The 21,705-nt window shown below is 55.1% G+C and overlaps 1 protein-coding gene across 12 annotated transcripts in view; it reads right to left on the minus strand.

The window, feature by feature from the left end:
* Positions 1-396: 396 nt before the first annotated feature.
* BRD1 (bromodomain containing 1) overlaps positions 397-21,705 on the minus strand; it is a 53,630-nt gene continuing 32,321 nt past the window's right edge. For 3 of the 12 annotated variants that reach the window (XM_063723124.1, XM_054543824.2, XM_063723121.1), the window contains 7 exons: positions 20,951-21,211; positions 14,153-14,650; positions 4,761-4,896; positions 4,118-4,245; positions 3,144-3,253; positions 2,700-2,854; positions 397-1,530 (listed from right to left, as the gene is read on the minus strand). In XM_063723124.1, the coding sequence (XP_063579194.1) occupies positions 1,347-1,530; positions 2,700-2,854; positions 3,144-3,253; positions 4,118-4,245; positions 4,761-4,896; positions 14,153-14,650; positions 20,951-21,211 (1,472 nt within the window). In that variant the 3' untranslated portion in view covers positions 397-1,346. Of the gene's footprint in view, positions 1,531-2,699; positions 2,855-3,143; positions 3,254-4,117; positions 4,246-4,760; positions 4,897-14,152; positions 14,651-20,950; positions 21,212-21,705 lie in introns of those variants that run through there. The other 9 variants (XM_063723127.1, XM_054543825.2, XM_063723128.1 and 6 more) reach the window with 5 other exon arrangements.

The raw sequence follows: 21,705 nt of genomic DNA on the forward strand, positions 1-21,705 counted from the left end.
CTGCACCCACTTCCTTTCTGCGTGGGCAGTGGGTGATCCTGGGGGCCACCAGCTGCTCATGGTGGGGAGGGGCCTGCCGGGCGGGGCTGGCTGTGGGAAGGAGAGCCACGACAGATAGGAAGCACCTGCCAGATGCAGGCCAGAAACTATCTAAGGAAGACTTGATTTCCAAGTTTCTATGGAGATGTTACAAATGGTGTAGGCTTAAAAAGCATTTAGAGCTTTTATGTAACTAAAGTTTTAAAATAAAAATATGATCAGGTAAAATAACAAATAATGCCATCCCATGATAATTTTTAAGATAAAGGCGTGTCCCCGCCCTTTGCAGCCAGCACCCCACCCATCCTTGGGGCTCACCTAGCCATCTAGGGCTGTAGGAATAAAATGGCCACACCATTCAAATCTTGACTTTATTTTTAATATAAAAAATGCAAATTTGGAAACCCACCCTACTTTCCCCAACATAATGCTTTACCTCTTAAAAATAAAAATAAAGTACTAATTCTATATACATCACATGTACCATACAAAAATGTATCCAAAGTTTCTATTGCTACCAAAGTGTTCTAAATTAAAACAAGTTACAGAAAGCCCCTCATTGTAAACAAAAGATTACAAGTTATAAAATCAAAGTACACACAGGCCAGAGTCATTTATACAATGCAATGCATTCTGCTCCCAAGCCAAGTTGAATTTTTATGTGCCTGTATAAAAATGCATATCAATATACTTTTGCAAATGTATTTTTCATTATAAAGCAAATGAATACACTTTCTACAATAAATAATCCGCTGGGAGGCACACCTGCGGGGTTTGAGGTGGGCAGGACGACGGGAGTGGGGACACACCCGCCGGCGGTCACGGGCAGCGGAGTGTTTTTGGTGATCTGCAAGTGATGTACACAGCATAACTTTATTCTCCCCTCTTTCCACAAAGTACCATTCAAAATAATGTCATTTTCTTTCTTAAAATACACATTTGTCATTGTAAATTTACATCCCGTCTTATTAAATAAGTGGTACTCTGTGTAAAGAGCATGATTTACAAAATTATTAAACATTCAAAAGTCTTTAAGAAAAAGCTACATATCAAAGAAAGTGACGCCAGCAGCACGGCCCGGGGACGTGCGACGGACGCACTGCACTGCCCGGACGCGCCCACCCCACTCACAGCGCCCAGACGGAGATGGGTTCCTAGAAAACTGGGAAATAAAACCTCCCCCCTCCCCGGGGAAAAAGAATTAAAGAGCTACAACTAAAAATCAGAATAAGTTAAGTTTTGAACAATATACAAACATGTACAGCTTATCAACACTATGGACAAGACCCGCGCTGGCGGCCGGGCCGTCAGTCAATGTCACTGAGGTCGCTGGTCGGCTCCCCGTGGACGCGGCTCAGGTGGTTCATGGCGCGGTCAAAAGCAATCCGCACAGCCTTCCGGATGCTGGAATTCCTCCCTTCCATCATCTTTAACTTGTCTATAGTTTCATCAATACCAAGGGGAACCATTTTGGACTTAGGAAGCCACTGCCTTTTTAAAAGGAAAAACATGGGGAAAATCATTGCTTGCACGTGGTATTTCAACATGCTCCATGTAATCATCTAACAAATTCACTGCCCTCTGATAGAAAGGGGCCCTGCTCAGCACCACCAAGACAGCTGGGCCCCATGCAGGGACAGGCCCGAGGCCAGGAGTGCACCCCTCCTTTCCCCTCCCCAACCTGGGGATACGGGGAGCTAAGTAAGGCATAAAAACCATCACCTCCTCCTCCACCTCCAAAACGTCTCCCAGTGCCTGCTGAGTGACAAGACATGCACACACCAAGCCCAGAGTCAGGGTGGGCCCCAGAGCAGAGGCCGGTGGTTGGGGAGACCCCATCAAAGGGGCCCTCGGATGGACAAGGTGTGGGCCTCGCTCAGGGCCTGACAAGGAGCAGTGGCCACGTGGCCAAAGAGGCAGAGGTTGAGGCAAGGAAGAGAAAGATGGCAGGAATGACTGTGCTGCCAGTCCTGCTCCAGGCACACCATAGGCAGGTGGCCCGAGCCCCTGCACCAGGTCCCAAGTGCTCCACAGGGAACCAGGAAGCACCTGCCCAGGCCACGTGCGCAGGGCACAGCCGGGGCCACAGCTCCTCCCAGAGACATGTGCTGCCAGCGTGTCCTACACAGAGGGATCTTGGGGTCTGAACCCTGGCACATGAGGGTCCCAGATGCTCTGGGAAAATGCAGCTCAGGGCACAGGGGAGCCTCCTGTGATGGGGTGGACGTCTGAGCAAAGCTGGATGATGCTGGGACGGAAGGCTCTAAGCACAGGGCCAGAGGCCAGGCCCAGGCGGGGGCCATGTCCTGCAGCACAGGGGTCTGGGAGCACAGCAGAGGGACCCCCAACACTACAGCGGACACATGGGTAAGGAGTAGGGAAGAGACAGTCCAGGCCAATGGGGCTCAGGCGAGAGGGAGAGGAAGCCATCAGGCAGAGACAGACCCTGTGCTCAGTGCCCGTCCCACAGTCCTGGCGAGGGGGCTGGGCAGTGCCCTTCTCCACCAGGCAAACAGCGGAGCACTCACCTCCGACTTGAGCTGTGCCAGGGCCCAGCAGACAAAGAGGCTGCTCGCCACAGGGACACTCAGGTCACCGAGCCCACGGCACCCATACAACCACCCCAGCCGGTCCCCGGAGTCTAAGGCCTCTCAACTCACCAACTTCTCTTATTATCAAAAAAGAGAACGAGGAAGAGCTTCTCATCGGACTTGGTCTGCATGTGCTCTCCAATCTTCAGCACGTCCAGGGGTGGGGCCGGGATGGTGACACCGTTGTGGTGGCCAGGCACACGCGGCATCTTGGGGTCGATGATCTGCACAACAAGGACCCGCTGAGGTCACTGTGAGGCTCACACCCACAGACGACCGCACCTGTCACTGGCACCCCTCCGCCCCCCGCAACTGTGTGAACCTCCTCAGACCACCCCCGCTCCCCTACCAGCTGTGTGAGCCTCCTCGGACCACCCCCGCCCCCCCACCCCAGCTGTGTGAGCCTCCTCAGGACCCCCTGCCCCGCAGCTGTGTGAGCCTCCTCAGGACCCCCCACCCCGCAGCTGTGTGAGCCTCCTCAGGACCCGCAGGCGCCACGAGAGCCGCCCTCACCAGTGCCGGGTAGGAGGGGTAGCCGCTGCACTTGGCCCACACCACCTTCAGGGGCTCCAGCACCGAGGCGGCGGCATCAGTGGAGATCCACATGCTGTTCTGGCCGACTTCTGCGGGGAGAGGCACGGTGTCAGCAGGACAGAGGGGGCACACCCCGCCCCCCCACAAAAGGTGTAGCAACAGGGAGGGTCCCCCGAGCACAGCCCAGCTCCCAGGCTTTTCTCACCCACTCCGGCGGCACCACTGCCTCCCCTGTGGAGTCCAGACCCTTGTACCCACACTGTCCCTGCAGCCCACCTGGGGCCACCAGCCTCCCACGGACCCAGAGAAGCTCCTGCCCTCCGGGCTACAAGGCTCTGACTCCAGGTGCCCAGCACAGTCCCTTCTGAGCCCTCCTTGCCCCAAGGACAGGGCTCCCAGCGTGCTCCTGCCTCATTTACACAACTGACACCCCAAATCGGAAACCAAAGTCCTGGCTCCCCCTCCGCCAGACCAGCTCCCTGCTGTCCCTCCCACCTGGGGGGTCTCCATCCTGATGCCCCCTCACAGCATGGCTGCCTTCCACAGTGAGGGCTGTGCGACGCCAAACCCCGGGGCCTCCCCCTCCCCCAGGGGCCTGAAGTTGAGGGCACCCACCCTGCAGTCAGTCCCCTGTGCAGCTGCAAATGACCACTGAACCTAAACAACCCCAGACAGCCTTGACAGTGCCTGGCAACCAGGAGCCACACAGAGCTGGACGTTCCACAGGGAAACGAAGGCAGGATGGAGGAGGCGCCACCTCCGCAGGCACACCGGCAGGGCCGCAGCCCAGAGCCCCTCAGTGTGTGATGAACCCTTCCCCGGGAGGTTGGCCAGGGTGGGGCTCCACACAGGGCACCGTGCTCCCTGAGCCGGAGTCCAGTCCCCAGCAGTCGAGCCCTAAGATGCTAACCAGGAGGTGTGGAGAGCCATGGACGCAGGTCCGGGCGACTCACCGGCTGCGATCCTGGCCGCCTTGGCGTAGTTCCCATTCTCGATGCAGGAGATCAGCTCACTGCGGTCCTCCAGCGTGTGCCTTCGCACAAGAGCCGGTTTGCCCCGCCCACATTTGGGCGCACTAAAGCTTCGGGAGGAAGAGTAGAGGGAGTCAGGCACCCCGCCCCTGCCTTCAGCCTCACTCGGGCTTCGTCCCGTGGGCTGTCCGCCACCAAGCTGGCCACGCATCCTGCCTGACACCCCCGTGGACAGGCAGGCCTGTGGGTGCGCAGGTCTGGAGGAAGTGAGCCTGTGGCAGGGGGTACTCAGGAGGCCAAAGTGGCCTCCACAGGGCAGACAGGCAGGCTGTGCTCACTGCCAGATTCTGGGAGGAAAAGATCAAGTGTAAAACTTCACTGCAGATTCTAAAATTGTGTTCCTATTTCACACAGTGTTTTTCCTACTTCTGCTTGAATTCTATAAAGCAGATTAATATGCAGCATGGGAAACTGTCCATAAGGGCAGAGCACGCATGAATCCTGGGCCAGAATTTTTCAGAGGACACTAAGATGGGAGCTGGAATGTCCCGGTTTCCAGGACAGCCAGGCAGGGCGGGCGGTGCTGGGAGCTGCATGGCGGGATGCGCGGGGCCGCGGTGCCCACCTCGAGTCGCAGAGCGGGCTGTTGCTGGAGGAGATGCTGGACTCGGAGGCGCAGCGTCGTCGGGGTGTGGCTTTCCTCCCCAGGCCGCCGCCCGGCTCCTGCTCGCTCCTCGCACCCCCAAAGCCGTTGGTGAGACCTAGAACACAGGCAGGCAGGCCCTGAGCTCAGCACAACCAGGGCACACTCAAGCATGACTCAACTACGTTACACTTGGAACACATCTTACAAAGAACATTTCACAGACAGGTAAGACAGCATCTTCCTTTTCACTCCCGAGTTCCCGAGCATAGTCCTTACAGTAAGCAGACACCAAAGTTACTCGTTAAATGAAATCAACTTAACAAACTGCAGTCAGCTCCGATCATAGTAGTTTGCTGAGCACCATGAAGATGCTCCTCCTGACAAGCCCGGGTCTTTAAACAGGCTCTGTGAGGGCAAAGAAAGGATGCTGTGAGCCTGCCACGGGGGCAGCTGTGCAACCTGTGAGTGCAAACATGGGGGCAGCCTGTCCACGCGGCTCAGGCCGCATTGGAACGGAACCTTCACCAGGCCGAAGGGGCCACCAAAGACACAAAAACGTGTTCACAGGAGCAGAGCTCCAGGGAATAGCAAATCAGGTTTTAAAAAGAAAAAACCTTGGTTCAAAAGACAAGTGTTAACATGAAGCCAAAAATGCTGATGAAACACTTTAAAACACAGAATCCGGGGCCATCGCCGTGTCTGAATGTGTCTGGCCTCGCTCACCATGAAGCTGCAAGTATTGTACACAGCTAAACAAAACACCACTCACAATTCCATCACCTCAATGTTTAAAAAATAAGGCAAATGTCAGTATTTTCCCCCTAAAAAGTCCTGACTTTGTCAGTCAACAGGAAACAACACATCTGCCCAAGGCCCCCCAATGAGGTCCCCACAGGAGTCACAACAGGGGGACAATGTTCCCACCGGGGGGGCCCTCTGGGTATGAGAGCTGAAGGGGTGTGTGATTTTTTTTTTTCTTTTCTTTTTTGAGACGGAGTCTCCCTCTGTCACCCAGGCTGGAGTGCAGGGGCACGATCTCGGCTCACTGCAAGCTCCGCCTCCCGGGTTCACGCCATTCTTCTGCCTCAGCCTCCCAAGTAGCTGGGACTACAGGCGCCCGCCACCACGCCCGGCTAATTTTTTGTATTTTGTTTAGTAGAGACGGGGTTTCACCGTGTTAGCCAGGACGGTCTCATCTCCTGACCTTGTGATCCGCCTGCCTCAGCCTCCCAAAGTGCTGGGGTTACAGGCGTGAGCCACCGCGCCCGGCCGTGTGAATTTTTTTATACAAAAAGAACCCCATTTTCCTGCCTACCTACCTCATCCTTAAAAAATTTTTAAATCTATTTCCAAAGGAAATTATGTAAATTTGTAAACAGAGCATTTCTGTAGAATTTTTTTTGGAAACGACGTCTCGCTCTGTCACCCAGGATGGAGTGCAATGGACTCCATGGCTCACTGCAACCTCTGCCTCCTGGGTTCAAGCGATCCTCCTGCCTCAGCCTCCCGAGTGGCTGGGAGACGTGTTTTGAAGGGAACGGCTGGACTGCAGGATTTTCCACCCGCTTCATACGCTTCCCGTCTGTTCTCAATGAGCACGACCGACTTTTCAATACAGGGGCTGAATCAACGTCCACCTGCTTCATACACTTTCTGTCTGTTCTCAATGAGCATGACTGACTTAAACAGAGGGGCTAAATCAAGCTCAGAAGGGAATGCACAGACTGGGCGGGTGCCCTGCTGCCCTCCACAGACTCAAGTCAGACACCAGCTCCATCTCTGCTGGACTGGAATGTACCGTGAGCTCCAAGGGAAGCTCTGTGTTTCTCATTTTAACCTCAGTCATTTTAAGGCAGGAACTGTGGCCAGTTAGGAGTGTCATACTCATTTCTAGCAAGGGAACAAATAAATGTAAGAACCTACAGGAGAAGGCCTTGAGCCACATGCTGAGCTGCCCTGGGGCTCCACATCCTCCCCACACTCATCAGACAGCGGGCTCAGACCCTACACACTCAGGCCCTGAAGATGTCTCAAGAGGGAGTTAAAAGTCCTGTCCTGGCCCCCGAGAACCCCTCAGGAGCAGGGACTCCATCCCTACTCCAACCTGAGTGGGTGAAGGCAGGGGAAGCCCACCCAGCTCGCATCAGCAGTGGACGGATGGAGCCCAGCACCCCTGCCAGCATTCAGCCCACAGGCCCAGGGAGGGGTCTGCCAATGCGTGTGAGCCATCTCCAGAGAGCAGCCACCAGCCTGGCGACCCACACCCCACAGCCAGGCCCCCAGCGCACTCCAGACCCCAGGTGCAGGGTGAACCCGCTCCAGGCTGAGCAGACGCGGCCCAGGGCCTGGGTGGGGAGGCTTTTAGTAGTTACTGGTCAGCCAAGCAACGGCCACTTGGGGGAAGACGACGACCAGTGCAGCCTTCACAAGACTGCCCAGTGATGCCAGACTGAGGGCCCCAGCACCAGAGCACCCGCAGCTGTGCCGGCACCAACACAGCCAAGCCATGCACAGGCCACTCACCAGCCATGACGACCCATGACGGCGCATGACGGCCCATGACGACCCATGACAGCCCATGACGGCTCCATGTGCACCACCACATGGGGTGGGGCCAGGAAGGGAATTAAAACACAAGGCAAGTCCTTAATTCTCAGAAAGAGGAGAATGAGAAAATGCCCCTCTTAATTTTCCTGAGCATTCAGTGAGTGCGCGTATGACGCAAGAACACACAGAGGTTCCGCGTGTCACCCATGAAAATGTGACAGCACCCGGGAAGACGTGGGCAGCACAGACAAACCCAGCCCAACCGAGACACCACCCAGCAGGAGGCCTGGCGGGGGTGGGACAGCTGCAGGGCCTGCTAACAGGCGGTCTGGGGGCTGCGGCAGTGCAGGGTCACCCAAGAGGCCAGACAAGGCCACAGACACGTCCCGGGAGGCTCTGCGGCCACCGCCTGAAGTCCCCAGAACCTCGAGGGAGCTGCGAGGTGGCCTGCGCTGCCCGGACCCTCCCAGCCTCCACCTGGACCACCAGAAAATAATCTAGACGGCTATGGTTCTGAGATCTCTCCATCTCGGCCCTGCCAACTCCCGCCCTGGGAGGCTCTTCTGGCCAGCTGGGAGATGTCCACCATAACCCGCACCTCAGCAACCCTGCAAGGACCTCAGCCCAGAACATTCTGAAGCCCAGGCCAGCCTTGAGGTGGGGCCCAACGTGGGGAACCCAGGGCCTAAGGTCTGCAGAGATGGGTGCCCGGTCCATGAGGCATTTGCAAACAGCAGGCACTGAGGCCGAGCCCAAGCCTCTAAATCATGTAAATAGCAGGGGGCAACTTTCAGCAACTTTTTCAGCACGAGGTTTTTTTTTTAATGCTGAAAGTAAAGCTGGTGACTGTGAGAAATACATTAAAAGAGGCGGCGGCTGCCAGGAAAGAGCCGCTGCCCCCTCAACACAGGAGCTGCACGGAATTCCCACAACAGCCAGGGTCCACCCACCCTCAAGGGCCTTCCCAGTGACCTCCTAGGAGGCCAAAGACTGAACACAGAAATGTCCCTCTCTGCTCCCAAAGGAGATGGTGCAAAGGTGTCTCACAGCCCAGCCAAGCGCGGTCCTCGGAAGCCTGCCCATCACCAGGTACGTCCACAGCACACCTGCAACTGTCCTGGGAGGTCCCCAAAGGGTCTTCTGAGAGACTGAAGGCCACAGCGGCTGAGACATCGCCCCTCCCCACACGGAAGAGAAGCCCCAGGGCCCACCAGGAGGCGGAGGCATGTCTGACTAATGGGCCGTAGTCTCCTCTGGTCCCAGGCTCCCAGCCCCCAACCCATGTGGACACCACAAATCCTCCAGGCCACAGGTGCAAGAACACCAGGCCCTGATCAGTGGCTGCCGAGACGCCTGAGGGCAGGGAACCATGGGAACGACGCATCCCCACGGCGCGGATACAAGCCCGAGCCTGCCCGCCCCTGCCGCCGGCACCCAAGCTGCCGCCTTGGCTTCTCCGGCTCATGGGAAGCTTGGCCGTATGAAGCAGGTGGGCTGAGCCTGCGCCCTTAAGACCAGAGCCCTGAGAGCCCCACGCAGTGGCAAAGGAGAGCCCACTATCTCCTGTTTTCAGTTTCACTTTTACCATCGTTAAAAGGAGAGCAGTTTTGGTGCATTTTTCAACCTCTCAACAAAAACGCACACGGAAGAAGATTCCAACAGCACCCTGCTCTTGCTGGGACCCACTCCGTAACAATGCAGCCGGGACGGTCAGAGACAGACCCAAGGCCCATGTTGCTGGGACCTGCTCCGTGACAATGCAGCCAGGACAGTCCGAGACACACCCAAGGCCCAGGCCAGATGCCTGCACAAGACTTGCTGGGACCCGCTCCGTGACAATGCCGCTGGGGACGGTCAGAGACAGACCCAAGGCCCATCTTGCTGGGACCTGCTCCATGACAATGCAGCTGGGATGGTCAGAGACAGACCCAAGGCCCATCTTGTTGGGACCCGCTCCGTGACAATGCAGCCGGAATGGTCAGAGATAGAACCAAGGCCCAGGCCAGACGCCTGCACAAGACCTGCTCTTGCTGGGACCTGCTCCGTGACAATGCAGCTGGGGATGGTCAGAGACAGACCCAAGGCCCATCTTGCTAGGACCTGCTCCATGACAACGCAGCCAGGACAGTCAGAGACAGACCAAAGGCCCAGGTCAGACGCCTGCACAAGACTTGCTGGAACCTGCTCCGTGACAATGCAGCTGGGGACGGTCAGAGACAGACTCAAGGCCCATCTTGCTGGGACCCGCTCCGTGACAATGCAGCTGGGGACAGTCAGAGACAGACTCAAGGCCCATCTTGCTGGGACCTGCTCCGTGACGATGCAGCTGGGATGGTCAGAGACAGACCCAAGGCCCATCTTGCTGGGACCCGCTCCGTGACAATGCAGCCGGGATAGTCAGAGACAGAACCAAGGCCCAGGCCAGACACCTGCACAAGACCTGCTCTTGCTGGGACCTGCTCCGTGACAATGCAGCTGGGGACGGTCAGAGACAGACTCAAGGCCCATCTTGCTGGGACCTGCTCCGTGACAATGCAGCTGGGATGGTCAGAGACAGACCCAAGGCCCATCTTGCTGGGACCCGCTCTGTGACAATGCAGCCGGGATAGTCAGAGACAGAACCAAGGCCCAGGCCAGATGCCTGCACAAGACCTCCTCTTGCTGGGACCTGCTCCATGACAATGCAGCTGGGGATGGTCAGAGACAGACCCAAGGCCCAAGTCAAATGCATGCACAAGACTTGCTGGGACCTGCTCCATGACAATGCAGCTGGGATGGTCAGAGACAGACTCAAGGCCCAGGCCAGATGCCTGCACAAGATCCCAGGCACGGATGCCCCACCCCACGAGCAGGACTTCTCAGTTGGCCGCAGGGGCACTCAGCATGGCGACCAGCAAGAGACAAACAGCAGCACTGCTCAAGAATCCACTGGGGATTGTGGGGAAAAAACAGAAGAAGGGGAAGTAAGGGGAGAAGGAAATCAGATAGAAAACCCAGAAACACAGAAGATGCTAGCAAGTGAGTGAGCACGCACTGTCCATGCCACATCCTCAGACAGTGCCGAGCCAAGTTCCTCCATACCCCGTGGCACCGACACAGCACAACGCGCCTGAGCATGGCCGTTGTACCCGAACCACCAGTCACTATGGGACGGCTCCGCACATGCTCAGGACAGCCTCAGAATGCTGTCCACTGTGTCGTCAGCTGCAGCAGGCTCCCAGCCGGTGCCGGGCTCTCCTCTGCGTCCTTCGTGACTGTCCAGAGGGAAGGCTGAGGTGCCACAACATCCCGCCAGCTCCAGGCGTGCACCGGGCGCCAGCACCATTCCCACTGCCGGGCTCTGACTTACAGAGGGGGTGGGCTGGGGTGGGGGAGAGCTCCTCCAGGGCTGCTGTTTGTGATTTTGTTTAAAGGATGTTTGAGCTGATGATTCCAATGTGATCCGCAAGAATTAAGTGAAAGGCAAGATGCAGTGATCTTTGTGCATTCCAAAACGGCCGCTTAGCAGAACTCCAGTCCAAGTTGAGGTAAGAGAAAATGATTAGGGTCCAAAGAGTGAACTACCCAGCACATTAGTGGTTAAAGTGAGAACCTGGAAAACAGTGAAAAAGCCATTTAGTCTGAATGAAAGGGCAGGACAGCTCAGCCTACTCCCTGAACAGCCGAAGGACACTGAAGACACCCCCGCTCTCTCACGCCCCAGCACGTGCACACAGAGACTCGCGGCAGGGGTCTCCGAAATGGCGGCGAGTGGACAAAGACACCCCTGCGCTCTCACGCCCCAGCACGTGCACACGGAGACTCGCGGCAGGGGTCTCCGAAACGGCGGTGAGTGGAAGGCCGCTTTAGGTGATGGTTCACTGCTGGTGAGCGTGCAGTCGCGGAGGAAGGAAGCCACGAGCCTCTGGGGCTGGGCCATCGCAGGAACAGAAGCCTGGCGCACAGCACAGCCGGCCCGCGGGCGCAGCGACACAGGCAGGAGGCCCACAGTGAGTGCGTCGCCTCAGGACCAGCGACCCTGTTCAGCCTAACTCAGAATTGTGCGTGTGCTGGAAAATGCCAGATAACTCCCTAAAGTTCAGAGCACACAGATAAATGTTTGGAAAACATCAGAAGGTTCCGGATAATTCCTAAGACTGCGAAGAACTGCAGCTCGGGGCAAGAAATCCCCCATGTGCAGAGCACCAGAAGGTTCCGGTGAAACCAAAGCGAGGGCGGATGGCGGGACTGGCACCATTCAGAGCATGCCCAGCCCTTCCCTGGGCGCCTCAGCCACAGCAGTGAAATGCCTCCCGCTCCCGAAGGCCTGGTCTTAATGCTGCTGAGGCTCCCGGCTGCTCAGGAAAGAGCTCAGGAACTCACCGTACTTCCACGGAAATCCACTGTCACTCGGGAATGAGAGCGCAGAAATCTCCACTTCAGTCAGGATCAGAGGGCACCATGATTCTCAAAAGTCACCATGGGCCACGCTCACTGAAGGTCTGCAGTAAGACTGCTCTACACCACTGTCACCACGGGAAGCCCGCAAAACACTCCACTCCAATGTAAGACAGTGGCCTGGAGGGGACACGTGCTCTTCTACAAGGGACATCTGATGAACGAGCCTGAGAGGTTGCTGAGGACGTGGCCGCCAGCCAGCAAAACTGTCCACGGTGGGAGCCCACAGCTGGGGCAGGGCCCAGTCAGGTGGGGCCACCTGGTGGAAGCCACCACGTGAGCATCCTGCTGAGTGTCGAGGGGAGGCCGCCTCAAACCCCAGCCCCACGGCCGGCAGGGCCTCCATGCACACAGCCCCATACCTCTGCCGCCGACAGACGTGAAACCCCGAGGAAGCGGAGCGTCAGCCGAACTCCAAGTTCTGCGTGCAGAGGGGATGCCCACAATTGCACTGAACCAACCTCTAGTACCCAGTGCACAGCACCCTGACCCGATGCATTGCAGGACTTCTGGGGTGCTTGGAAAACCAGGTCAGAGTCTTTCACCAAAGGTGGCTAAGAAAGACCAACGTGGTTAAGACACATCCCCAAGTCCTGAGTCAAGGGCATCTATCCTTATTGGTATCCTGTGAAGCATTTCAATAGCTTCCTATTACTTAGAAAGCAAAAAAGCTTTTCCAAATTATTTTAAAATGCCAATTTAACATCAATCCATCAAAGTAAAAGGACATGGGTAGAAAATTTCTACACATTCATTTATGTGCAAAATTGTCACACAAATCAAAATGAAATTTACCAGAAATTACTTTGGCAACAAGAGGCACGAACTGCTTGCTGGCAAGGGTGGGAAGTGTGCTTCCTTCTGCACAAAGACCTAAAGACAGCGCCTGGTCTCACTCCCCTCCCCGGACACTTCAGGCCAGAGACCAGCAGAAGGAGCAGGGACAAGATGTGAGGGAGTGGCCTGGGCAGGTCTTGCCCACCACAGCCTTCTGTCTGCGCCCGGCCCAGCGAGGCTCCACGACACAGGACTCACTTGCCGCCACTCTGGGAAATAAGCAACACCCACCCAGCCCCACCCTCTCTCACTGCTGAAGTGCACAAGGCACCACTGCACACCAGCACAGCCAGGAGAAAATGCGTGTCTCCTTATCTAGGTATAACAGGCAGACAGGACAGACGGGAACCAAGCCTTGACTCGGGACAAAAACCAAAATGACAAACACGCTCCAGACACGCTTCCAGAAAGGAGCCGCTGGCAACCTGAGCCGGCACCTCCAGAAGCGCGGCCAGTACCGAACAAGCAAATCGATGACAGCTGCTCCTCTTTAAAGGACACAAACTCCTCAGCTTCCTCTGAGGGGCGGGGAGCAGAGGCTGCAGGAACACAGCTGCCTCCTCAAAGTGCTCTCAGCACAACACACACACGGCAACACCCTCACCGAGTAATTCAACAGAGTTCAGTTACAAAAGCGCAACAAGAGATGAGAAGCACTTTCCGGTGCTATTTCAGCAGGTCCTAATACCTCATCACATATGTGGCTAAGAGGGCCACATAAAACAATGAGTAAATGTTGCTGAAATCAACTGCAAAGTACTCCATTTACCACAAGGGCAGGTCCTCTCAGAGGCCCAGGGAAGGGCCAGGCTCAACCCCGGGTCCTAGGTCTGTGGGGCTGCAGGAGACCTGGCTGAGGGGTGCAGAGTCAAGCTCCCACAAGTGCTGGGAGCGTCCAGTCACCAGCTTATCCAGATGTGCACAGGAAAGTCAAGATGACCAATTAAAACTACACCTGAATTCATTCTCAGTACTTTTTTAAAGATCAGAAGGGGCCAGGTGCAGTGGCTCACACATCTAATCCCAACACTTTGGGAGTCAGAGGCCAGGAGTTCAAGACCAGCCAGGACAACACAGCGAGACCCCATCTCTACCAAAAATTTTCAAATTAGCCGCGAGTGGTGGTGTGCACCTGTAGTCCCAGCTACACAGGAGGCTGAGGCAGGAGGATCACTTGAGCCCAGGAGTTGGAGGCTGCAGTGAGCCACTCACTCCAGCCTGGGTGACAAGGCAAGACTCTCCCTTTAAAAAAAAAATCAGAGAGGAAGTATGTGGCAGAAGACAGGGCCAAGGACCATCGACCCCCTGGCCCAGGGCAGCCCAGCAAGGCTGCACAATCTCTGGTGGCAAACAGGCCCCCCACGAAGGCGCCGGCCTCAGACCCGCAACTCAAGGCTTTTCAAAGAAAACACTGCACTGTTGTCTTCTCTGGAAATTAAGAGAATGCTGCAAAACAGAAGCTGGGCACCCCCCGTCACACCAATGATCCTGAAGGACGCTCCCGGCAACGGTCGGCAAGGGCGCCTCTCAGGGCCGCCCGCGGCATTTACCTGCATCTAGGCGCTTTCCTGGGGACTCCTCCTCCACCTCGGAGTCTCCGCATGTGCTCCGCGACCTTTTCCTTGGCTGCAGAAGAGTCTCCAACCTCGGAAGGACTACAGACAAAAAGGTTTTGGTCCCTAGCTGAGGAGAAGTTGGCTGGGTTTCAGTGTTCTTGGCAGACTTTGGGGGGCTTACACTTTTCGATTTGCAGAAGAGAACAGAAGTGCGTCTGTTTACATCGCTTGCTGGCTCCGCCACCGCGGAGGCCGCCGCCGCCGGCACATCGCCACTACTGGCGCGGGTGGGCTCTGGAGGGCGTCCGCTTACCAGTGCGCTCTGAGTGCAAGCGCTATGTGATTCATTATCAAATGTGACTCTTTTGAAAAGTTTACTCTGCTCTGGGTTGAGTTCTACTGGTTTGAGGGTTGGTGGTTCTGAATTAGTCTCCGAGTTTGAAGGAAGAGGTAATGCATCTGATGGTTCAAGTTTAGGGGGAGATTTATCTCCTGAAAAAATTATAAATAAAGTGATTTTTGAAAACTGAAGATTATAAAATCTATTATAAAACTTACTATAAATGTGAAGTCCACCAAAATACTAATTCAGTTAAGGAAACAACGCATTGCACGTACTGTCTGCTCGGCAGTGTGGGCCCCGTGGGCTCGGGCCACACTGCGTGTGCCTCCCTAACGCCAAAGGCTGCGGCCCTGGGTGCGGTGCCCAGGCACACAGCTACTCTCTGAAAAAACTGTGAAAGATTATTTCACATGTGCCAATATTAAACACATCACTCGAGTTCATGACAATTTCTGCAATCACTAATTCACTTACCTTGAGGAAGAAAAGGATCTCACATAACTAAAGGGGCCTTTAACGGGCATTCCCACAGAGCTCTATTGGGCCACAAAGTTAGCACATAAAAGGAAAGAAACATTAAATCTGATCTCTGGTCAAGGTCTTGAGTCAAAAATGCAAAAACAAACAAACAAAAAAAACAGGGAGTGGTGAGTGGCTGTAGATGATTCTCAAGAAAGGCAGGGAAAAAAAGCCCCGCTCACCACAGCACAGACGTCCGTGCCACGTTCCCAAATATTGTGATGGGAGCTTTCAGGAAAAAAAAAAAAAAAATCTGACTTTTAAAAATAAAAAGTCTTTGGAAAAAGACTGCTTTAACCTCTTTTTAAAGTCTTTTTGACATCCTAAAACCCAGAAGTGTGAAATGGTAAAAAGCCCGAGGTCAGGAGGACGGCCTGGGGCTGGTCTGTGGGGCTCTGTGCACTGTCCCGAGTCCAGGGGGCCGGACAGGCTCTGGCACGAGGCTGACAGGGCGAGGCAATGCCACACCAAGCCAAGCCAAGCCACTGAGGCTTCCTTCCAAGCAGGACTGGTACTGACAACAGGAAGTGTGACATAAAACCAAGAGTGACACTTTAAATAATCCTTAGTATATATTATCACTGGGTACAGTTTTCATTTCGTTAAACCTGCAAACTTTCCTAAAACCGTTTGAAGTATGTATGGTTACTATTGTAATTCAAAAAGTTGTTTTGAAAATACAAAACTACACAACTTAACAAGACTCAGAGCAATGTTTTGAGACTGACAGAAGAAAGTTCTCCCAAGGCTGGGCCACGACGCCAGGCAGCAGTGCTTTTGGCTGCAAGGTGTCTCAGATTTCAAATGACACTCAGCGCCTTAGAGCATCTCACAGCTGATTCAAATACAAGGGGGAAAGCCTCACCTCAACAAAAAGCCTCCCGTGCCAGCCGCCGGGAGCACAGCTGTCATGTGGGAACGCTGGATCCCAAGGCAGGGGCACACGCGAGGTGACAAAACCCTCCCTCCTGTTCAACGTCGCCAACAGGCTTAAGGAAAAGGTGTTTGTGAAACACCTGGGAACATGGCCGGAGGGAACTGGGCTGCGGAGAAGGGCTGCTGAAAGGCTGCTCATGAGCATCTACTGCTCCAGCATCCCTGGTGCCTGTGCAGCAGCAGGAGGGGCTTCAGCACTGAGCCTGCAGCGTCCTGATTGCAGCTGGTGTCTGGGGCGTGGGGCCTGGGGCCTCACTTCACTTCCTGCCTCCCCTTCCACGTCCTGGCCTCCCCCGCGAGCTCTCGTCCTGATCACGACATTCAACTGCTCACTGCAATCCCAACGGCCTCTGCAGGGCCACGGCCAGTGGTCAACCCCAGTCTTGGCCTCTATGGCTGCAACAGCACCAGGCCAGCAGAGATGGAACCTGAAGGAGTCTCCTCCCAGCACCTCCGGGAGACCCCCCTTCCCCCGACCACTTCCAGCCCACCTTCTCCACAGCTATCTAACGGGCACCGTAAACCCCCATCTCCTGCTTCTGGTGCAACCCTCAGAACCACCACTCCTGTCTGGCAGCAGCCCCAAGACATGCAGACGTCCCTGCCTTGCAGCAGGCCCTTCCCAACCATGGTCCACAACCCCTCCTCCACACCTCCAGCTCTCGGCCCAGCTAGGACGCCCGATGTGGGACTCATAACCATCTCCACGCTGCAGGGACTTCCCCAACCCCTGGTCTATCCCAAAGCGGGCCCCTGTGGCCCTGTCTCAGCCATGCATGCGCCCCACGTGCCCCACGTGCCCCCGGCCTCTCTGCCGCAGCTCCACATGCAGGCCGGGCTCCAGCCGCCAGCAGGCAGGCTAAAGGACGCGCGCCTGCGGCACTGACCAGAGGCACAAAGGAGGCCGTGGTCAGGAACAGAGGTCGCCGGTGTCTGGGTGCTCAACCACCTGCCCAGCAGGGACCACACAGGCCCCTCCCCCAGTCGGGACCACAGAGGCCCCCGGACCATTCAGTGCCTCAGTTCCTCATCCATAAAATCAGAAAAAACAGGACCTGAGCCTCCAGGCTCCACGACACAACAGGCAAGCCCAACCCGTCCCTCGACTGGAAATGTGACTGGAAGCTGGCGTACGAGAAGGAAAGGTCCACTCAAAGCTGACTCTGGGCCATCTCAGGCTACCACTGAACTGCACATGAGAAAAGCTCGGAACATGCTCAATACAACTCGGCACAAGCCTCTCAGACCCCGTCAATGCATCAGTCAGGATCCTAGAATTCCAGTCCCTGGAACTTGTCACCTATTCCAAAAGGCAAAATGGTTATCTAACCCAAACCAGCTACTCTGAGAAATTAAAAGACCTAGTTAAGTCTGCAAGAACAATTCCGCAATATTTTGCCCACCTGGCCACCTGTTATGTCAATCAAAGGCTTCTGTATTGAAGCCACAAGACGCTTTGGAAAATCACAGCATAACACAGGCAGACATTTTAACTCACGAGCAGCAACCACACTGTCCCTCCAACAACCCGGCCTCAAGCCTCCGTCCTCTGCAATCCTGAAGGGACAAAGCTGCATACTCCGCACCTTCTACCCGGAGGAACACGCATCCTTTCCTGAGGGCCACGGTGCTCCACGTGCTCAGCGCCCATGCACAGCAGGAGGACCTCCACGCATGCACTTCAAGGGCCCACAGCTGCCCTGGACTAAAGGGGACACCCCGGAGCCTCTGGCAAGGGCATCACTGTGACTGGAAATCCCAAGGACTCGAAATGCAAGCCCCTTTCACCAGCTCACGGTGCGGACCCTGCTCCTCCTGACTGCACTGACCTGCCTCACCATGTCAGCAGACACCAACCTCAGCACAGGGTGGAGACAAGCCCTCTGCGAGCTGCAGATCCGTCCCACAGGCTCATCAGACAGGCTGGAATCCCAGCTGTGGCATGGCCCCCACCCAGCTGACACGCAGCCCCGGGGAAGTCAGCCCTGGCAGGGCCAGCACACAGCAACAGCCCGAACCTCTGCACTCGGCAGACTGAGTCGCGGCTACGGCAGAGCCTGCAGGAGGGCCTGTACAAGGGGGCAGACCGGGGCCAACCTGTGCAGCCCAGGAGGCGTCTCCTTCCTTCAGACACTAGAGTCTCAGGGGCCTGGCACTCAACGGCTACAGCCTTGTTCAAGCTGCTTCAAATGGAAGCAATATAAATACAACATACGTACTGTTAAATTACAATTTAAGTGAGACTGTATATTTGCCATTGAGGAATTACTATCTTTTCAGGCGTGAAAATAATGTGGTTATATTTAAGAAAAATGATGGAGAGGCTTTACTGATGAGAACGTTCATGCTGGATTTTTAAATGTCTGATTCTTGGTTTTCATCCTATTATAAGTATTGTAAGTTCACATTTCTATATCAACTAACAAGCTTGCTTATGGCTGTCTTCCCTAATGATTTCCCCATTCCAGTCTGGCACTCGCCTCTCCAGAGACCCCCATCTTCTCTAAGAGGCAAGATTCCGCCCGCCCCACCTCTCTACAGACCGCCATCTTCTCTGAGGGGCAGGACCCCGCCCACCCCGCCCCTCCAGAGACCCCCGTCTTCTCTGAGGGGCAGGACCCCGCCCACCCCGCCCCTCCAGAGACCCCCGTCTTCTCTGAGGGGCAGGACCCCGCCCGCCCCGCCTCTCCAGAGACCCCCGTCTTCTCTGAGGGGCAGGACCCTGCCCACCCCGCCTCTCCAGAGACCCCCGTCTTCTCTGAGGGGCAGGACCCCGCCTGCCTCGCCTCGGAGTGGACTTTCAGGCCACTTGCTTCTCCACCCGCCTTCCCATCAGCTCACAGGAAACACCCTTTTCATCAACTGAGTCATTGTGAACACTGGGTGTAACAGGTGATCCGAGGCCACCTGTGTCTCAGTCACACTGTATGTGTTTTCCTTACAATGGCCCCAGAAAAAACATAAATAAAAATAAAATGATTCCAGAGCTGCACAGCAACAAAAATGGTCTCCAAAGGCTCCTGCTAAGCGTTGGGGGTTATGAGGAGCCACGCTCACCACAGGGGAGGGCCAAGCAGCTCCAACCATGCGAGGTCCTCAACCATGCAGGGTCCTCAGCCCTGTGACCCAATGGCAATGGAGGAAGCCACTGATAAAAAAAAGCTAAAAAGGTAACTTACTGCTCTACAGTGAAAATGGTACAACTGTGTGGGAAGAGAAGCGCTGGAAGCTATTTTGAGAATGGTGAGTGGACCTGCCGGCAACCTCCTCACGACTCAGCCCTCAGGGCACAGAAGGCAAGGACGGAAGGGCAGTCCACCTAGAGGGAGGCCGGCACAGCCAGAGGATGCCTCGGTGGGCTGCACGGAAGCAAAGGCTGCGGGACCAGGCACCAGCCTGGACTCCTGAGCACAACGGGGCAGCCCAGGGCCCGGACAGGTATGGCTGCCAGAGGGTCCTGTAGGCAAACGTTCCTCAGAAAAAACACGAGGCCCCCAAAGCAGAGGAGGGATCATGTGCCAACAATAACAGCCTTTGGGAGAAGAGAAAACCAAGCGCTCACCTTGAAATAGAAAAGCCTTTATTCTATGGACCTAACGTAACTGACGCCAGCCCCAAAAGAGACATTCTAGAGTCTGGGTACTATACTATGGTGAACTAAACAGAAGAATCCCAAAACAGAAAAACAAACAGGCACAGAATGAGGAAAAGGATGCATAAGAAATTCTCAGCTCTGTGCACAGGAGTAAGTTTCTAAGAGAAAGAAAAGCGTAATGGCTCTCATTCAAGTTGCCCAAATGTAAAACAGGATAAAAGGGGCGAAGCTCTGCAGACAGGAGCCACCAGAAGTTCAGGGGATGAAAAGGGCCCTGAGACCGTGGGGACCCGCTGACCTGTGTGGCATCATGAAGACCCTGCGTCACTCAGAGCACAGACGTCCATAAGAGATGAACGTCTTTGTTTTAAAAGAAAATTGTACAACAATTCTGTGTCTTATTTCAATTGTCTGCTGTTCTGACTTGGATGTGCAGGGGAAGGGCAAGAAGGCCAAGAACCAGCTGCTAATGCTGTGGCAAGAGGGTCTGACTCTACTGTCTGCTTCGTGTAACCGGAGCGTGTCAAGGTCAACTACAGAGACACAGGGCAAAACACAGCGGCAATGACTTTCTATCAACGTCTCCAAATCCAATTTAGTTTTAAAATTCCTCTTTCACCAAATATGGGACACACCAGCTCTACCTCCTCACCGTGCCAACCTAGATGTACACAGACCATCGCTCGTAAACTCCCTCCTCACCACGCCAAGCCTACATTTGCCCTGGGTTTTGCTAGTTCTCCTTCTGGATAGGCCGATTTCTTCCCCTACATTTATTTCTTAGTCATAAAAACATCTTTGCTGCCTGGACATTTCCCCAGACATTCTTTGGCAACGATCACAGCTGCTACCTACCAACTCTGCAGAGGAGCTGGCCAGGGACCCTCGGGGCAGACAAGGCCTCTGCGGGTCCCGTCCCTCCCTTCACAACATCAGGGAGGAGTGTTTAAGTGCCAATAATCTAAAACAGCCCTTTCAAAATGCTGCATTTGATAGCCTAGCGCACAATTAAATGGCTCCCCGTCAATTTACAAAATACAACAAAAACATTTCTCTCTCTCACCATTCAAGCTACCTTTACTCTTCAACATAGTGTAAGATCTAAACCATTCTTTTCAAATAGTTTTTCAGGCCCAAGTTAAAGAGAAAAATTTTATTCTGTGCCTTAAATTTTATCAACTAATTATGTGAAAAAACACAGACAGCACAAATTATAAAGTCTCTTTAAAAGGAAACAACAACCCAGTGGGAAAATCAAGTGTTCTGGGCTTTGTGAATTTTACGGAACTGACGCTAACCCGAGCCTCCGTGCACACCAACGCTGCTGCCCGTGTCTGGGTCTGTGCCTGTGCCTGAGCCCTGACGGCAAGAAAGCGGGGTAGCCCTCACCGTGGCTTACCTTCCTCGCCCGCCTCCAGCCCCAGCGCAGCTCCGTCCTCTTCGAAGCCTTCCGAGCCTGGCCCCGCGGGCAGGGGCTGGCTGTGCTGCTGGCTCAGCTTGTTTCGGAGGAGGGCAATTTCCTTTTTGAGCAGCTTTGCCCGCTTGCTCCGGGAGCCGCTGGACTTCATAGCGCAGGTGAGGTCGAGCATGTCCAGCAGCTCTCTCAGCTGCTCCTCCAGGCCCAGGTGGGCTCTGTTGGCGGGATCCAGCAACCTGTCCACTGAACCAAAGGACACATGCTGTCAGTTATCAGGTCCCACACACCTTCTGGGAACACATCACCGGTCCCGTCTTTCAAATCACCTTCGGCCAAGGCCCTGAGAGTGGCTGTTAGCAACGAGGCCCAGGCCCTGGTCACCAGAGGCCCCAAGACGCCCCTCCCTTGCACTCTGAACCCACGAGTAGCTGCTGCTACAGGAACACACTGGGATGCTCCTGATGGAGAATTTCTACTCCCATGACACTGTCACCACAGAAAGGGCAGCGTCCAGGTCACATCACAACCTCTCCTGGACCAGGACCCACTGAGGCTCCCTGTGCAGACAGCCTGGCTGCCTGGGTAAGGGCATAGCACACAAACCCCAGAGAGAGGCGCACGCTCCACCAACCCGGCACAACTCAGTTGGACCTGCGCTGGCTCTGCAAACAGAGGTGACAACTGGCAAATGTGTTAAGTTAGGGCCACTGCACGTCCTAAGTGGTGTCCTAGCTGAA

This window comes from Pongo abelii, chromosome 23 (genome assembly GCF_028885655.2).
Source record: "Pongo abelii isolate AG06213 chromosome 23, NHGRI_mPonAbe1-v2.0_pri, whole genome shotgun sequence".
Taxonomy (NCBI): Eukaryota; Metazoa; Chordata; class Mammalia; order Primates; family Hominidae; genus Pongo; species Pongo abelii.